The 15,715-nt window shown below is 48.8% G+C and overlaps 6 protein-coding genes across 6 annotated transcripts; 2 read left to right on the plus strand and 4 right to left on the minus strand.

Annotated features, from left to right (window-relative positions):
• Positions 1–88: 88 nt before the first annotated feature.
• On the minus strand, positions 89–1,168 carry F5891DRAFT_1143054 (uncharacterized protein; the record flags this gene model as incomplete). The annotated part of the gene is made up of 2 exons (XM_041364943.1): positions 89–954; positions 1,007–1,168. 2 exons carry the CDS (start codon positions 1,166–1,168, stop codon positions 406–408), a joined length of 711 nt encoding a protein of 236 aa, XP_041228158.1. The 3' UTR covers positions 89–405.
• Positions 1,169–2,371: 1,203 nt separating this feature from the next.
• On the minus strand, positions 2,372–4,134 carry F5891DRAFT_1171933 (uncharacterized protein). Its single transcript, XM_041365563.1, has 4 exons — positions 4,006–4,134; positions 3,490–3,948; positions 3,241–3,453; positions 2,372–3,194 (listed from the first exon to the last, which is right to left on the minus strand). Exons 1-4 carry the CDS (start codon positions 4,099–4,101, stop codon positions 2,394–2,396), a joined length of 1,569 nt encoding a protein of 522 aa, XP_041228159.1. The 5' UTR covers positions 4,102–4,134; the 3' UTR covers positions 2,372–2,393.
• A 1,534-nt stretch (positions 4,135–5,668) lies between these two features.
• Positions 5,669–5,985, plus strand: F5891DRAFT_143496 (uncharacterized protein). The gene has a single exon (XM_041370644.1). The coding sequence runs from the start codon at positions 5,727–5,729 to the stop codon at positions 5,946–5,948; it is 222 nt and encodes a 73-aa protein (XP_041228160.1). The 5' UTR covers positions 5,669–5,726; the 3' UTR covers positions 5,949–5,985.
• F5891DRAFT_143540 (uncharacterized protein) lies at positions 5,986–9,750 on the minus strand. The gene is made up of 3 exons (XM_041370645.1): positions 8,367–9,750; positions 6,823–8,309; positions 5,986–6,769 (listed from the first exon to the last, which is right to left on the minus strand). The coding sequence occupies exons 1-3, from the start codon at positions 9,703–9,705 to the stop codon at positions 6,023–6,025; spliced, it is 3,573 nt and encodes a 1,190-aa protein (XP_041228161.1). The 5' UTR covers positions 9,706–9,750; the 3' UTR covers positions 5,986–6,022.
• A 606-nt stretch (positions 9,751–10,356) lies between these two features.
• F5891DRAFT_143572 (thioredoxin-like protein) lies at positions 10,357–11,245 on the minus strand. The gene is made up of 4 exons (XM_041370646.1): positions 10,969–11,245; positions 10,748–10,924; positions 10,615–10,689; positions 10,357–10,555 (listed from the first exon to the last, which is right to left on the minus strand). The coding sequence occupies exons 1-4, from the start codon at positions 11,011–11,013 to the stop codon at positions 10,511–10,513; spliced, it is 342 nt and encodes a 113-aa protein (XP_041228162.1). The 5' UTR covers positions 11,014–11,245; the 3' UTR covers positions 10,357–10,510.
• Positions 11,246–12,000: 755 nt separating this feature from the next.
• Positions 12,001–15,386, plus strand: F5891DRAFT_1276920 (uncharacterized protein). The gene is made up of 5 exons (XM_041370249.1): positions 12,001–13,391; positions 13,439–13,542; positions 13,593–14,040; positions 14,090–14,398; positions 14,454–15,386. Exons 1-5 carry the CDS (start codon positions 12,134–12,136, stop codon positions 15,164–15,166), a joined length of 2,832 nt encoding a protein of 943 aa, XP_041228163.1. The 5' UTR covers positions 12,001–12,133; the 3' UTR covers positions 15,167–15,386.
• Positions 15,387–15,715: the final 329 nt, after the last annotated feature.

Consider the following 15,715-nt stretch of genomic DNA (forward strand, 5'->3'; position numbering starts at 1 on the left):
GTGGACCTTTGCAGATCTTGTACTTGTTGCAGAGCATATCAGCGAACAGAATCTCGTTTGATCGAGATGCCACTGCGCCCACTTTGTCGCGGTTTATAGTATGAAATATCAGGCTAGCCTAGGAGCATATCATGATAAACGGGAATACAAATAGAAAGTCGAAAAAAAGACTAATACAAAATTTGTACAGGGGCCATTGCACTACAGTCTAGTTACCAGTGTCACCGTCAAGTAAAAAAGAAACTGAGCGTTATTGTAGAATGAAACTTTGAAATGAATACCCTCCAACTTCAGACGGAGTAAGGGAGAAACGGTCTTCTCGTATGAGCAAGTCATCTAGATCTAAGATTGAACGGGGAATAGTTGTAACTATTGCAAAATACCAATATGTCAAGTGCAATGGGTTCAGTAGACACCAGGTATCAGTCGGTACCTGACCACCTTCGCCCACCTCGTCCACTCGTCTCCGAAAGCCGATTTCAGTGCTTCATCTTCTTCGTTGACCCTAAACACGAGGTTGATTACAAGAAGCGTGATTCCCGCAAGCCATGACACCACAGCCAATTTGAGTCCAGGAATATCTAGAACTCTGGAGTGTCTAAGCCACGAAGTGGGCGATCCGTGTAGCATTACCAACCCAATCAACTGCATGATACCTGCTGTGTATGCTGGATGGCGTATGATAGCGTATGGTCCTGTCGTGACAATATGGTGTCCTTTGCGGACACTGATTTGGAATGTGAAAAAGCGACCGAGGGTGCGATAACACCACCAACGGACGAGACCCCCTACGACAGCAAGTGTGGTGCCCAAGATGAAAGGGAAAGTGATGGGCGTGTCACGAATCCCGTGACCGGCCGCGTGTTGTGCAATGGCTTGTATAACGGACAAGGAGTCTGATGTGTGAGAGGTAATGATAATGAGCTCTGCGACAGAAACAATCCAGTAAAATGTCTAGCGTATCGCTGTATAGAAATGGTCGTGGACAAGCAGTAACAACACTCACTTTCATAATGGGAAACCCGTACATAATAAACCGAGTGAGCACCCGCTCATTGAACGTTTTGGGAATAGTCTCTTCACTCGAGGGGACGTTCGGAGGTGTAAACGATACGTGCTGCGTGATAGCAGACGAGAGAATAAATGGAACTTTGAGAAGTGATGCCATGTTCATGAGGAACGATCGACTTTTCAATGGTTACTTTTTAAGCCCGTACGGCCACTTCGTGAGTATCCATAATACTGCCCAGGCATTGTTGAATATAGCCAGGGTTTCGCCGTTTCCTCTTATGAAGTGTTGTCTGCGTAAATCTCTAGTGCGGCATTCAAGATCGGATCATATTAGCAATTTAGCAAGCAGATATCACTGTCTTGCCTAATTTCTTGTTTCAGAGATACGGTGCTTGCTCGAAATTTCTATGACGACTCAAAGGACGAGGTGATCTTGATATTGGCTGGTAGCCTGGTTATAGTGACGGGAGTGATGTCCAGGTCCCGTCGAAGTCGGTAGATGTTCTACGCCGTTGATCTCTGCGGAAAGAATTCTTCAGAATACGAATACATATCAACTCCGCACCAGCATAGAAACTGGAGGTAAATATATGCCTATATTCGAGTTAGGATCCAGGAAATGAGAGGTATATATGTAGTTGTTTCCGATGTCGGAACCGCCTCGCCCCTGGTGGCTCTAAGGGGAGCAGGATTCTCCTCGATCAGTATCATGATCACGGCGGGCCTGAGTCTCCATTTATCACTCCATTTGTCACGGTATACTGAAAGAGAGGAATCATGTACGCACGTGTAACCTCGACGGGCACGATGTCCGGTCATCGAAGTCGATAGCAATTCTGCAAGAAAACAATATATATGAGGTCCGTATCAACATAGAACTGGAGGAAAAGACATAGTGAAAGAAGCTTATATTTGAGCGGTTGGGATCCTCAAACGGTCACAGGTATATACATAGTGATTTCCGAATCCCATGCTGGAACCGCCTCGGTGGTGTCAAGGGGAGCGCGGTATACTCCATGAATATGGCCCGGCCACTGGGTGAAACTGCCACCCGAATTTCGTTTCGTATGCTTGAAGAAGTAACCATAACCACCGCACCTAGCATGATACAGCCTCTCGTGAACAAGCACGGAACCTCAAATCCTCCATATTGTTACCGCTCTGGAATACGACTCGGATGTGTATAGGATACCATACTTATACTCCGCCTGTTTTGGAAGAACTGTGAAAACGTATTGCTCATAAAACTACATCGGCGTCGCTGAGTGCCACCTGTTTTACTCCAAACTGTCTATTCTGTGAGATCCGAGCCAACCTCTATCTGAACGGGGGAAATGACCTGGATACTAATCTCATGTCGCCGAGCCTACAATGTGGTCACATCAGACCGTTCCTGTGTTCAAACAAAGAACACGTACCCATGTCACAGTAAGCCGACCTTGTTCCAAGAATATCCTGGAGCCAGCTGTCGGAAATGGCGTACGACAGACCGTTGCAATGTATGCACGATTCGAGACGATGTCTTCACCAAAGGAGTCAATCATCCGACCCGGCTTGCAAATGCGAAGATCCGGTGAGTCAGGATTGTTGACATTTTCCGGACGAGCAATGACTCGCTTATTGAAGTCCCAGATGTGCACATAGAAGTAACCCTCACTGGAGAGTCCTTCCAGTGTTTGACCAGGATCAGGAATACGATCTTGGGGAAGAGCATAGGCCATTTTGCTGCCAAACACGCTGATATGGTAGCTTTTGTGGTGCGGAAAGTAGCACGCACACTGAGGTGCCCAATCTGACCAGGGAATGTCGACGAGCATATCTGAGCGCAGGGCCGTGTCAAAGAAGATGGCCATATCGATGACTAGGATAGCGTCTTTCCCCGCTTTGGGAAGAAACTCTACAACCATAATCTGCGACTCCAGGGAGGGTACATAGCTCGGCATGAGTCCTGGGCGTGCTGCTTTGCCATGCAGTGATGGGTGGCCATGAACAATGACGTGCGAGTTGGATAATGATAGATGGAGAATCTTGGGAAGGTGATATATGATTCGGCACTGAGGCGGCCCATCAAGTCCTTGTAACGTGTACAAGTATATCGAGTCTGGGCCAATGATGACAAACTTCTGTTCATCAACTGGATAAAAAAGATCTAAATGGTAGAAATCCAGTTGACATAAAAAATGCTGCTTATACTGAGTAGCAGAATTTTCACAAACAGAGGGAACTTACCCTATTCACATATCCCTTCCTCCAATTGATCACTTGTATGAACATGCCGGACACAGGCACAAGACAGTCATCCGCCATGTCCTCTATGTAATAGAGGATAAATACGTGATCACCACAGATTTTAGGCGGTGACAAAACAGCACGATAATCGCCAGGTGCATCAAAGGTATGCTTGCACTCCAAGGAAGTGCACGCAGCACTCGGATGTCGACGCTGGGATGAAGCCGGTCAGAACTCCACCCAACAGACATGGTAATCTTGTTTTGCATCGGTCACAGTGACACAATGATCAGGCTCAGAACACATAACCATAAGATCCTGCAGAGGGTCAAAGGTACTAGTAAAAAAGCCCTCGACGTCACTGATAGACCATGTCCGGGAGAGTGTAGGATCTGTGCCACAATCCTGAATGTAGAATTTGTCTTCGTTCAGCGAGTGTGACCACCAAAGCCCACATTTCACATCTTGGATCGGTAACAATGGAAAATATGTGGCAGCAGTAGTGACCACTGTTTCAAAGGTAGTGGTCGCATGGAAGTCGGATCGCCACAAAGATGCCAATTTCTTGAGCGAACACAGCCTCTTTCTGGAAACGCCGGACGAATTCATGGCAGCGGTCCCAGTACCAATCAAGCCTTGAACGTGAATTTCAAGCTTGTATTGAATGTAGACAGAATTCCGGACCACAAGCCAAAAGATATTGCAGGTCTAGTATGATAAAATGTTAGCCATGGAGGAAATTATGGACTACGGGGAATAGCGAACCATTGCACAGCGACTAATGTCCCTGGGGTTAAGAAGGATTAGAATGTGACATATGAGCTCTGCAGGAAGCGACAAGAATCCGACCGCAATAGTCATGGTTGTAGGATTGAAGAGAGGACCTTCGAATTTGAAGATTTTAGGAGGCCTCTCCTCTCAGAATCCATCTCGCGACTGAGGACATCCTGGAATATCCGGGACATCCGACCCACATCATTTAGCACGCTGTTCCGTCACCCGCGCAATTGAGTAAGCAGCCCTGAAAGCTTATTGGGAATCGATGATATACTGTCACGTGTTCACTCCCATATGACGTCATACATACTAGCTCCGGATTCTCCAGTACGTGCCATTAACCATATTTCAAGTTGACTACTTAGCATGTCACGACTAGGTCTTCCTCTCCAATATCGCCAACACAACCATCACATGTCGAAGCTATGTCCAAAGCCTCGTTTGGAGTGGTGATCGATTGGTCGAAGAGATCCATGCAGTGGCGATTTGTTCAGGTAAACCTTGCACTTTATTCTGCAAAGGGCACAAATGTTAACTATAAGTAGTCTTCCAAGTCTTATCATACTTCGGCGCCGTCTGTACTTTCTCATCTTTTCAGGCGCCCCGTCCTCGGCTAATTTCTTCTAAAACTTCCACCTCTAGGCATCACCCTGCAGCAATTGAGACCATTTCGCTGCAACAACACCCCAGGCTCAGTTTCTCCGTATGGCACACAGGCCCGCACCAATCTCTGCCTGAAAACAACACCAGTTAAGTGGTATATTAGGTGCTTCTCGTTCTGCCATATGCATAACCGAATCTCCAGAAGGTCTACGTAACGCGCGTTTCTTGTGAAAGCTAACGCTCAGACCAGTCAGTCGTCCTCAGGCCTCAGGGGCAACTCCACCTGCGACGCAACCAAACTCGACGCCACAGCCTCCGCCTCAGGCATAGACGACGACACAACAACCTGCTCAAGAAGAAAATTGTTGTTTCACATCGCACTCAGGTGCATCCCACGCCACCATCCTCTCTCTACCTCTGCCACTCAGCCTGGTCCCTCGTTACTCTAGCATGCGTTTGTTGGCATTTCTTCATCAACACGTTTATGTTGATCGAGGACACGAGCCTCCGCGACCCATAGTCATTCGTCATTGTCGAGAAAAGCCATGACTTGTAAATTCTATATAATGTTGAATTTCAGTCTCAAATCTGTCGCCCCATCTCTGCTCGATTCGGTTCCCGTCGTTTCCTACGGAGCTCATCTGTTACATCTTACCCTCAGGAACGATCGTCGTTGTACAATGGTTCTTCATTTTCTGCAGGAACACGTTACTGATATTTCTTCTGACAGCGTTGACACTTCCGTCAGAAATGTCATAATGAAGGTACGTGCACTTCGAGTGGACAAGTCTATTCGGAGAGTGTCCCACGAACGAATGGCCTACAAAGTCTTTCCTAACTGGCCCACTGGCAGCTGAGAACCAACGACCCAGATGAATTTCCGAGCGCAATTTGTCATCGTCACATTCTGTCCAGAGTATCAGCCCCTCTTTATTCTTATTGGAGACTCAGGTCAGCGGTGGTCCATGTCGCGAGAGCATTATCATTAAATTTCGGCGTATTCACGGTGAAGCTTTGCACTGGGCCAGGCCATGACACGTTAATTATGATATTCGGATTGATCCTCAAATGTCGAATGATGACAATGCAAGCAGGTGAGATTGACTATGCGTATGATTGTCCCAATAGGAGCCATAATCGTGGTATATGCTAGTTCAATGTCAATGCAAATGATGATGAGAAAGTCGAAATCGAATCAAAGACTAATGCAAAATCCAACATTTCTACTGTATGCAAGCATATCCGTTAGCGTCTTCGACCAACACAGAAAAAATTTCGAGCGCTATCGCGGAATTAAAAGAAAGGTCAGAGAACCAAAGAGTGACTAAGTGAAACGTCTCAATATATATGCAAGTGAAAATCAAAAAAATGGATGAACGTCATAAAATCATCATACGACATGTTATCGGGCGTTCTTCCAGCTCGACGGGGGAGCGGCTTTTCGTCCGGGATTCTTACCAGGCGTCTGTAGTTGCAGATTCGAAGGTTGAGAAGCACCAGTCTTGGCGCGTTGTCTGGGTCCTCCTCCATAAGCACTTGCAGCACTGTTTGGGACGCCTTGCCCAGCCGACATGTAGCTCGAACGGGAGGACATTGATGGGCCAAACGACTCCCCATACACACTCCTCGACCCTCCTCCGAACTCACTCTGCGTACTGCCGATCCGACCAGGGAACATGACAGAGCCTGTGGACCACTGATTCGGCATCATACCAGGCATGCTCATCCCAGGGACGCCCAGCATGCCCATCCCACCCCCGCCTCCTCCCATCCCACTGTACACGCTACCTCCACCGCCTCCATACACAGACCCGCCGCCGATATTGGATCCTCGTTCCCACTCCTCTCCGGCTAATGTCATCGCATGTTGAGCCACTGCCATTTGGTACGCTTGCTTCGCGATCATCATCGCACGCTGGTGAGCAACGAAGAAGCTCTGGTCGGGGCTGAGCTGAGGAGCAATCATAGGTCCCATACCTGTCGGCATGGGCTGCGGCCACGCCCCCCACGTAGGAGCGTTCATCCCAGGCATCGTGCCATCCATGCCCATCGTAGGATTAATGCTCATCCGCTGTCCATGCTGAGGCACGAGATCATCGTCAGAACCATTGTGCACAATGGGTCCACGACCATTGACGATTTTCCCGAACTACAACCAAAAAGTCAGGACGACCATCAACAATCACAAAAGAGAACACAAACCTCAATAGCAGACCTCGCCTCACTCCGTCTCCTCTCATTCCGCTTCTCCTCATCAGCAGCATCATTCTTCACCCTCTCACGACCACGCGGCGGATCATCCTTGAAGCTCACAGTCGACTGCTTTGCATTCGGCCCGCGCGCCTTGAGCGTCAAGTCCACATCGCTATCATCCCTCCGCCCAGCGTTCATCCCGATATCACTACCATCACGAGGAGTGAACGGCGCACCAAGACCACTGCTAGAGTCACCTGTTGAGCTGCCGGCGGGGCTCTCGCCTCGTAAAGAACTATTACTGGCGAAGGGGCGGGAGGGCATGAGTGACTGCGATTGCAACCTGGATGGCTGTGGTACTGCGGGCATGCTAGGCCTTGAGGAAGGGGAGACAAGCGTGCCTGACGGCGATTGAGACATTCTGCTATCCATCACACTTGCCGTCGAAGGAGGGCGTGTCTTGTATAAATCCTTCGAAGACCCCCAACTAGCTTTCACAGAAGGTGAATCGGGCACAGCGGTGATGAGAGGGACAGGTGGGACACGAGAAGAGCGTGAGGACCGAGAAGTTGAGACGACGGATGAAGCATCTGACTTGTCAGTTGATGGTACATTGTGCTGCTGAGCTAGGATGCCTGCACGAGAACGAGGAGCGAATGAAGACTTGATAGGAGAAGGAGATCGTTGTGGGGAAGAAGATCTTTTGGAGACAGTGGAGAACGTTGTTGTCGGCGAAACTGGTGATACTGCCTGAGAGAGATCAGTGGTATATCGACGCGGAGGGCGTGAGGTGACGCTGAAAGAAGCTGGTGGTTTATACTCTCTGACAGGCGTTGGCACGATGCGGTCGTCACGAGGGGATTCTGGCTTATCATCAGTATCTGACAAACGTTCGACATGTGGTGAAGTGATGTTTTGTTGGGATGGTTGTGTAGGCGACTGTGAGGAATCTCGTGATTGATCAAAGGAAGTAACGAGTCTGATGGCGTCTATCAAATCATCATCAACCTCGGTTGGTGAAGAGGATGCCCGAGGGATAGACCCAACATCACTGCTTGACTTCTTATGGCGAGTAGGGGAAGAAATCTTAGGAGCTGGACCCGAAGGTGAACGGGGAGTTACCGGAGCAGGACTCTCAGCCAAGCGACTCGGCGTTAAGCTGATGACAGGGGGAGGAGCAAAGGGCTCGTCCCTGCCCACCTCACGTTCCTTACCCTTTGTAGACGCTTTTTTCACTGAATGCTCGTGCCTCAGTACAGGCGTGAGCATCGGAGGACTTCCTACGAGTGATTTGATATCAATCAGGGGCTTTGCGGGCATCCGAGGCCGCGAGCCAGCGGATCTGTTGGTGGATATGGATGCAGAACTTCCCGGTCTGCGTGGTGCAACGAGCGCGGACAGAGGCATGTCTTCAGAATCATTATCCGAATCTGACGAAGTATCCGAGTCATCATCCTTCGCTACCCTTGGCGACAAAGGCAATGGCAAAGATTTCTCTGAAGTCAAAAGGCATGTTAGACACAAGAATAAACTTTAATAACTTGTATGCTCGCCTGATGATGCAGCAGAAGCGTTTGCAGCAGCTAAAGTCGACGCACGACGGGCAGCAGCGTTGGGTGTGAGAGCGCTAGTGGAGACAGATGCTCTCGCTCGCACGGCAGCCATATTGTCAGGCTGCCGTAACTGTACATTGTCCGATTTTGACCATCTCGGAGGATCTGGCCGTTGAGTCTGAGCGTTTGATGTAGCAGGTACATGCCCCGCATCGGACCACGAGCGCGGACCAGGGCGAGGAGTCACAGCGCGCTTGTGACTAGGCTTGATAGGCACCCCATCACTATCCACTTCTTCATCATAATCATCCGACTCTGAAGTACTAGTGTCCAAAACGGACGAAGTCCGGTTAACGGAGATGGGTAGCGGGGGCGCACTCGAATTACGATTAAATGGTAGGTGATGTTCACTTCCGGTAGGCGTTGAAACCGTAGAAGCCCGCTGTCTCGATATATTTTCAACACGGAGGGTATCGATGGAAGAAGGCAGTCGGAATGAAGGTACAGGGGAATTTGCACGGCTACGGCGTTGTGCTTCACGAAATGCTGCAACAGATATCTTTTGAGAGGATTCTGAAGCAACACTGTCCCCGCGCGGCCGTGGCCGGGCAGGAGGAAGCGGAAGTTCGGTATCTGAAACATCGACTAGAGAAGGAGGGGACTCGGAACGAATGTGGCGGAAAGCTTTCAAATTAAAGTTATCCTTCGGTGAGGGACTTGGAGTGGGAGGAGCTGCAATAGTTGCCGGTGGCAGGGCAGGTTTCGATTTAGTACGCTCTCTAGCCCACGAGAACAACCCGCCAGATTTTTTTACATTAGGTGGCGTCGTCGTCGAAGACGGAGGTGCGCTGTGTATCTCATGCCGTGCGACGGAAGGGGTATCAAGGGGAGATTGACGGCGCGTGTTTTCATGAGGAAGCGAATGTGTGGAATTAATGCTGGGATCGTGATATATACCAAAGGACAGTTTTGGTGGGGGAGGCGAGATGTCGTGGCCTGATTCAGAGGCTACACCAGATATGTGTGCGCGTGGCGGGCTATCGTTGAGAGAAAAGACGTTTGTGGAAGTGCCTGCGACATGTGGCTGATGTGCTTGTCTCCGACGGAATGGCAACTTTAGCTTGCTCGACGATGCTGCTGCTTGACCGGCATAAGCTGCGGCCGGAAGAAACTTTAGAAACTTGTCTGGAAAGACATAATCTGGTTCTGAAGAGGTTAGGGTGCCGCTCGAGATGGACACTCTGGAAGTCGGGGTCGTTGGGACGTTTAAATTGGATGGTGCAGTGCGAGGACCAGATTGTTTATCTCGTTTAGCAAATATTCCTGGAAGCAATGGCATGAAGAGGGTCAGCAGCAGAAAAGCAGTCCGGGTGATGAATGAAAGAGAGAACAAGAAATGATGTTCGTGATGCCGGGTATGACCAGTGAACAGGGATTGTTTGACTTTATTTGCTTATTCCCCCATTTAGGATGCAAAGTAAAATTGGAACCGACTTGCGACAGCCTGCGATGCGAACTCGGACGACGAGCTACAAGGCACAAGGGGTAAGAGAACGGCAATAGGCTACATGATATTAACCGAAACCGCCTAGATTTATCGCCTTGCATACGCATTGATACAGGTTTTTGTTTCATGCAAGTACCGCGTAGGAATGAAAAAATAGAATCGACTCGGTACTCTCACAGTCACAGTTCCCAACGAATTACGGCGGCAGATCCTCCCCGGCGACCCGTCCCCGCATTCATATACAAGCCTCCCAATAGCGCTCTTGATTCGCTTTGTATAAACTTACGAAGCTCGATGCGTAGCCGCGGCAGAAGAGAACACGCGAAGTAGTCGTTTTTTGATATGACGCAACCTTGCTAGGTAATTGCATCGACACACGTTCCTTCCCATGACGGCGAACTTCCTTTCGCACCAATGGGATTGCTGTTATCTTGGCGGCGCATCTGTTTCACTTTTGTGCGAGCTTTTCATAAGCGCGATGCGGCCTCGCTGAAAGTGTATGGTAAGCCAAGTCAAAGTTGGTTGTAATAATAATACATGATGTAACTTATACGTTTGATTTCCCCATATCATAACCAGACGATCCCTTCCATATAATTACAACGCAAATGATTGTCTCTTGTCTAGTAAGTTGCCTTTAAGCAGCGACTTCGCATCTCGTCATGTATGAACCCATTAATTTCTATCCGCAAGAGACGGAACGATCAGTGATGTGCACGACATCAAACATGAGGTACTCACGTGCAGACTTAGACCATCCACACCCGTGGCGTGGCCAAGCTTCTTTCCGTCCTTGAAGACCATATAAGTAGGGACCTGTGATATTCCTCGGTTTTAATTGACTCCACAAAGGTGACATGTTAAAAATACATACAACGCGTACATCGGCTTCCATCACCACATCTTCTAGTTCATCCACATTTACGCGATAGAAATCCACGCCGATGCGAACGAATGTGTCGGAGAGCTCAGAAAACTGCTGAGAGGTGGACCGGCACAATCCGCTCCAGTCTGCATGGAAATCTATCAGTACGGTTTTACCGCTGTTTATCTGGGAGCAGTGAGCAAGGATCCATTGAATGTTTAGGTACTCACGATTCTAGTGAAGTCTTGAGCATCGTCTATGGGGTTGAAAGGCATGATGTGACTTTGGTCCAAGTGTAATGAGAATGTATGTATTTTATATAATACGGAGATGAGTGAGACAAGGGTCTGACGTGAAAACAAACAAAAGGGGGCAAAAGCAAAGTACAAAGAGTATTGTCAGAGGATATATTAGATATGTCAAGCGATGGGAATGTAGAGAACTTTATTTCAACGATGCATGACGCGCCGTGACGTCGATGCTCCTTAGCTGGTGGTTGGCCTGGCCAGGTAGTAGATCAATTTGTGATAAGATAACGAATTGGGGTGCTGAGTATTACGTTATCCGGAGGTCTGGACCTAAACCTCTCAGTAATCACAAAGGTGAGTAATGAAACGCACATCAAGATCAACTTGACACTCCTTCTGAGACCACCATCAAAGGGTATCTGATAAGTACAAGGCGACAATGAGAACCCATTGTCCACCTGCTACTCGCGGATACAATTTCAGCTCGTACAATGATTCCGATCATGAGTTCGAGACGATGTTGGGGCACCGGGATGGCAGTCTGCTTCAAAGTCAGTGACGGTTTTGATCTGTTCGATGAAATAAATGTCAACCCATACGTGTGCCTACGAGTTCTTGCCACTTGCTACTGCTCAGCAGGTTTGATAACGGCGACCGAATCCTTTGCCATGCTCACTAAGGAGTCTAAGCAGGTTTTGTAGGATATTCTACACGACTACCTAATGGATCAATCAAGCTCATGCCATATATCTCGTGGTATCATTCCGCGAAATATTCGGCATGAACTTGATTTGTCACGCTAAGGATACGACTGGGTATGGTGGACCTGTTTTCAAGTCTCGATACCGGTAATGGATCGATCGACATCGATGTTTCATGTGCAGATCACCGGCTGAATTAACGAGTAACTAGTAACTGGTGGAGGAAGTGTTTCAGGTAGGAAGAAGAAATCATCGGAAAAGTTTGCTTTGCTACATAATTGCCTTTTTAGGTTAAGTGGTGCTACGTTGAGATTGCTGTGCCATTGGACGTCGTTAACAGCGTCGACGTCGGTAGGTAACTTATATTCCGCAGCCGGGATCGCCTGCGTCGTTGGCCTCAACCATCAATTGCGACGTGTTTTGACATCGCTAGCTCCTATTAGACTATGGCACCCAACTTTTTTGCAAAGCTTGTCAAGCCTAGTACGCAAAGTTCATCTCCGAGCGGAAGAGAGAACACGACCGCTTCACCGCGCCAATCCAATATTCCATCGCGCCCGCATTCTCAGTTAATATCACACCCTCCTTCATCACTCCCCGACTCAGCCAATGACAATTCTAGTACAAAAGGGAGTGTCAAAATTGGTATAATTCCACCTTCCCCTCGTTCAGCCCGTCTTACTTTTCCTTATCTTCCTTCGCAAGACCACCCTCCTGATACATCTCAACATCGACGTGCACGCTCGCAGGACAGGATGGTTCCAGACAGACATGCTGTATCGTTCGCTGCTCGTCCCATGGCAAGCGACTCTTCTTTGTCCACAGATGACATGCTTCCCACTCCAACCCCCTCTCGTTCTCGTCCTGAAGAATGGAAAACAAGTGCTGACAGCTCACCCAAATCCTCTCGCCAGCTCACACCTGCGTCATCCACTGGGAACCTGAAAGCCTTTGTAGACAAGCGTAGCACCACTCACCCTTCAAACATTCACAAGGTGGTCGATAGAATCCCCTCAAAGAAGTCACTACGCAGTAGAACACAGCCCCCAGCTCCACTCGATTTCGATCAAAGTAATACTCGTTCCGATAGGCACCGCCGAAATAGTCGCCACGAACACAATGCCGGCATAATTGAAAATGGCCTCGTGGACTCACCCAAAAGCTCCCATCATCAACAGGAGCTTTTACCTGTCCTCACCGACGCAGACGCAAGATCCATCCGCTCCGTAAACAGCTCAACCTCGAAGACAACAGGTTGGCGTCGTCCTTCACTCACTACTCCCACTCGCAAACAACCCGGCGTTGCTTCTTCTATGGCCGCTTCCATGACAAATACTGGCTCCCAAATGTCCCCTGTTATTCCAGTTTCCAATTCGGCATCAAAAAAAGTTACCAATGGAACAGTTAGGTCAAATGCCTCTGCTCGTTCTGCAGTGGGGCATACTGCTTCCGCTTCCGTGACGTCTGTACCTAATTCTACCGATGCCAACGCTCGCACAAGACGTGCCTTGTCTGGTCGAGATGACTTTTCAGACGGTCAGCCAGACACGTTGACTTCTAGCGGAGAGAGCGAGGCGTCGGACGACGAACTTGATATTAATGAAGACATTCCCGTCACGGGTTTTGCCGTTGCAAGCAGCAAGCGTAATGCAGACTTCCACGAGTTGTTCCCTAGTATCCCCGAAGGCGATTATCTTATTGAAGGTTTGTCACATTTGGACAATGTCAAATATCTGCTTCATATCTTGTAGATTACGGGTGCGCATTACAGCGTGAGATCCTAATCCAAGGCCGGATATACATTTCAGAGAACCACATATGTTTCCATGCGAACATTTTCGGGTGGATCACTGACGTACGTTGCACACGCTTATACATACTGGCAAACTAAATGATACCCCACAGCTGTCAATCCCAATATACGAAATAACCGCTCTCGAGAAGAAGATGACGGCATTCGTCATTCCCAACGCCATTCAAATAACTACCCGACAGGCAAAATACACCTTCGCCTCATTCCTCTCCCGCGATACGACGTATGACGTCATTGCCAACATCTGGCGACTTGCCCGTCCTGATGATACTCTAAGCCAAACCGGCTCGTCCGCCAATATCATTACGCCCGCGAGCACTTCTGATGTTTCAGGTCCCCTGATCACGAACGGAGGCAAAGAAGCAGCTCCTGTGACTAGCATTAACAAAGTCACGCACTGCGCATGCTCGAAAAATGGACAGCATCTTAATGAGATCGCGCTGGAAACTGTGTTGCCTGGAACACCGGACAAGATTTATAACCTGATGTTTGCGAGTGGGTTTATCAAAGATTTTATGCGGGTGGATCAGAAGCTCATGGGTGGGTGGCGTCTCGCTCGACTGACTCAGTACTGATGCTCCCCATTCAGATGTGCAGATATCAGATTGGTCTCCCATAGGCGACAACTCGAAGCTTTTGGCACGGAATATGTCGTATATCAAGCCTTTGAACAATAGCGTAGGCCCGAAGCAAACAAAGTGCGAGATCCACGATGAAACCATGACCTACGACTTTGATGACCACGTCGTGATGTTGACGACGACGAAGACGCCCGATGTTCCTAGCGGAGGTGTGTTCTCCGTCAAGACGAAGACATGCTTGATGTGGGCAAGCGCTATTTCCACACGGGTGGTCGTCACCACGCAGGTAGATTGGACTGGGAGAAGTTTCATCAAAGGTCTGCTATTCTTCCCTCCTACAAAATTCTATGCTCATGCTCGCGATACGCAAAGGTCTGATCGAAAAATCAGCAATTGACGGTCAAAAAGTATACCACTCCGACCTCGACAAAGCCATGCGGATGTACATCCAAGAACACCAATCTGAATTCATCCCAGCAGGCGTTGATCCAACAGCCGTAGCACCCGTCGAGCCTATCAGCCCTGTCATCGAACACAACGACCTCAATCTCTTAAGTCGCTCCATGGGCATATCAGACGCAGAAGCCCGTAAAGCGCGTGAACACGAACGTAACAGACGTGGGCTCCAATGGGCGTATGAGACGTTTGACGGTGCCTATGGCGTTGCGAAGCGCTCTACGTTTGGAGCGCTGGAACTTGTCAAGGAAGCTTGGGAACAGAGCTCGTCGATGACGATTTTATATTTCGTCATCGTCATTCTTGTGTTCAGTAACCTGTGGACGTTGATGCTTGTGGGGCAAAGGGAGGAGGCAGGGAGGAGGAAGGAGGCGAAGAGGACTGAGGAGAGGGAGAAGTGGGTGCAGGATGTTGTCACTGGGCTTTGGGAGGAGATGGCTGTTGGGAGGGCGAGGGGTGGTATCGGGTCTTCTGGAATTTTTGGAGTTGGTGGTGGTGGTGGTGGGTCGGTGCATTCGGGTCATGTGAATGGTGATTTGAGGTTGGAGTTGGATGCTATCAATATGACGTTGAATGATGTCGAGGAACGGGTAAGACTCTTACGGGAGAGTCTGGATGCCCTAAATTGACTTATTGGAGGACTATACTCCTATGCCGCACATACTACACTTATTATTATCTTAGGCACTGGCTAAATTTTGAATCGCTAACCGTGGTCAATGTCCATTGACTCACAGAGTTCATTGATCGACTTGTCTCTTGAGGACGGCGCGGGCCACAGCACCACATTGAAACTTGCCGCCGAAAAACATTTTTCACTTTGGCAGCTCTGGCCTTATATAAGCAAACATGTCTGGGTATTTGCTGCAAAATTCTTGGCTTTTCGTGCTGATGTTACTTCTCTTATCCATGTCAACGATTCGAGTCCTGATTCGTCCGTATCATTGTCTTTCCGCATAGCTGCATTAAATGTGCCGTGTTCTGTCATACCAATCATAATGGGGTAGTTGACGAGTCGACTTTTGGTCCGGCGCGCGTGCCGAACGTCGATGGTTGGTTATCTTGACAAACCTTTTACCTAAGTCACAGTACTAGTGGCACTAGTGATAAAAGATTGATGCTAACTTGCGAGGCGTATCCAGATCACGCAAGCAACTAAACGGGAGTGAGTGCAAATG

Source organism: Suillus fuscotomentosus, assembly GCF_016647785.1.
Source record: "Suillus fuscotomentosus strain FC203 chromosome Unknown F5891scaffold_16, whole genome shotgun sequence".
Lineage (NCBI taxonomy): Eukaryota > Fungi > Basidiomycota > Agaricomycetes > Boletales > Suillaceae > Suillus > Suillus fuscotomentosus.

Excerpts from the sequence above, each read along its gene's own strand:
- F5891DRAFT_1171933 (XM_041365563.1), bottom strand. The coding sequence starts at position 4,101 with ATGACTATTGCGGTCGGATTCTTGTCGCTTCCTGCAGAGCTCATATGT. Across the intron at positions 3,454-3,489 it reads ATGCAAAACAAGATTACCAT|CGTCGACATCCGAGTGCTGC; the intron begins GTCTGTTGGGTG and ends GCTTCATCCCAG. Across the intron at positions 3,195-3,240 it reads GGAAGGGATATGTGAATAGG|CATTTTTTATGTCAACTGGA; the intron begins GTAAGTTCCCTC and ends CAGTATAAGCAG.
- F5891DRAFT_143572 (XM_041370646.1), bottom strand. The coding sequence starts at position 11,013 with ATGCCTTTCAACCCCATAGACGATGCTCAAGACTTCACTAGAATC. Across the intron at positions 10,925-10,968 it reads CTCAAGACTTCACTAGAATC|ATAAACAGCGGTAAAACCGT; the intron begins GTGAGTACCTAA and ends CACTGCTCCCAG. Across the intron at positions 10,556-10,614 it reads TGGATGGTCTAAGTCTGCAC|AAATTAATGGGTTCATACAT; the intron begins GTGAGTACCTCA and ends TCTTGCGGATAG.
- F5891DRAFT_143540 (XM_041370645.1), bottom strand. The coding sequence starts at position 9,705 with ATGCCATTGCTTCCAGGAATATTTGCTAAACGAGATAAACAATCTGGT. Across the intron at positions 8,310-8,366 it reads CGCTTCTGCTGCATCATCAG|AGAAATCTTTGCCATTGCCT; the intron begins GCGAGCATACAA and ends TTTTGACTTCAG. Across the intron at positions 6,770-6,822 it reads AGGCGAGGTCTGCTATTGAG|TTCGGGAAAATCGTCAATGG; the intron begins GTTTGTGTTCTC and ends TTTTGGTTGTAG.
- F5891DRAFT_1276920 (XM_041370249.1), top strand. The coding sequence starts at position 12,134 with ATGGCACCCAACTTTTTTGCAAAGCTTGTCAAGCCTAGTACGCAAAGT. Across the intron at positions 13,543-13,592 it reads TTTTCGGGTGGATCACTGAC|CTGTCAATCCCAATATACGA; the intron begins GTACGTTGCACA and ends GATACCCCACAG. Across the intron at positions 14,399-14,453 it reads TGGGAGAAGTTTCATCAAAG|GTCTGATCGAAAAATCAGCA; the intron begins GTCTGCTATTCT and ends CGATACGCAAAG.
- F5891DRAFT_143496 (XM_041370644.1), top strand. The coding sequence starts at position 5,727 with ATGCGTATGATTGTCCCAATAGGAGCCATAATCGTGGTATATGCTAGT.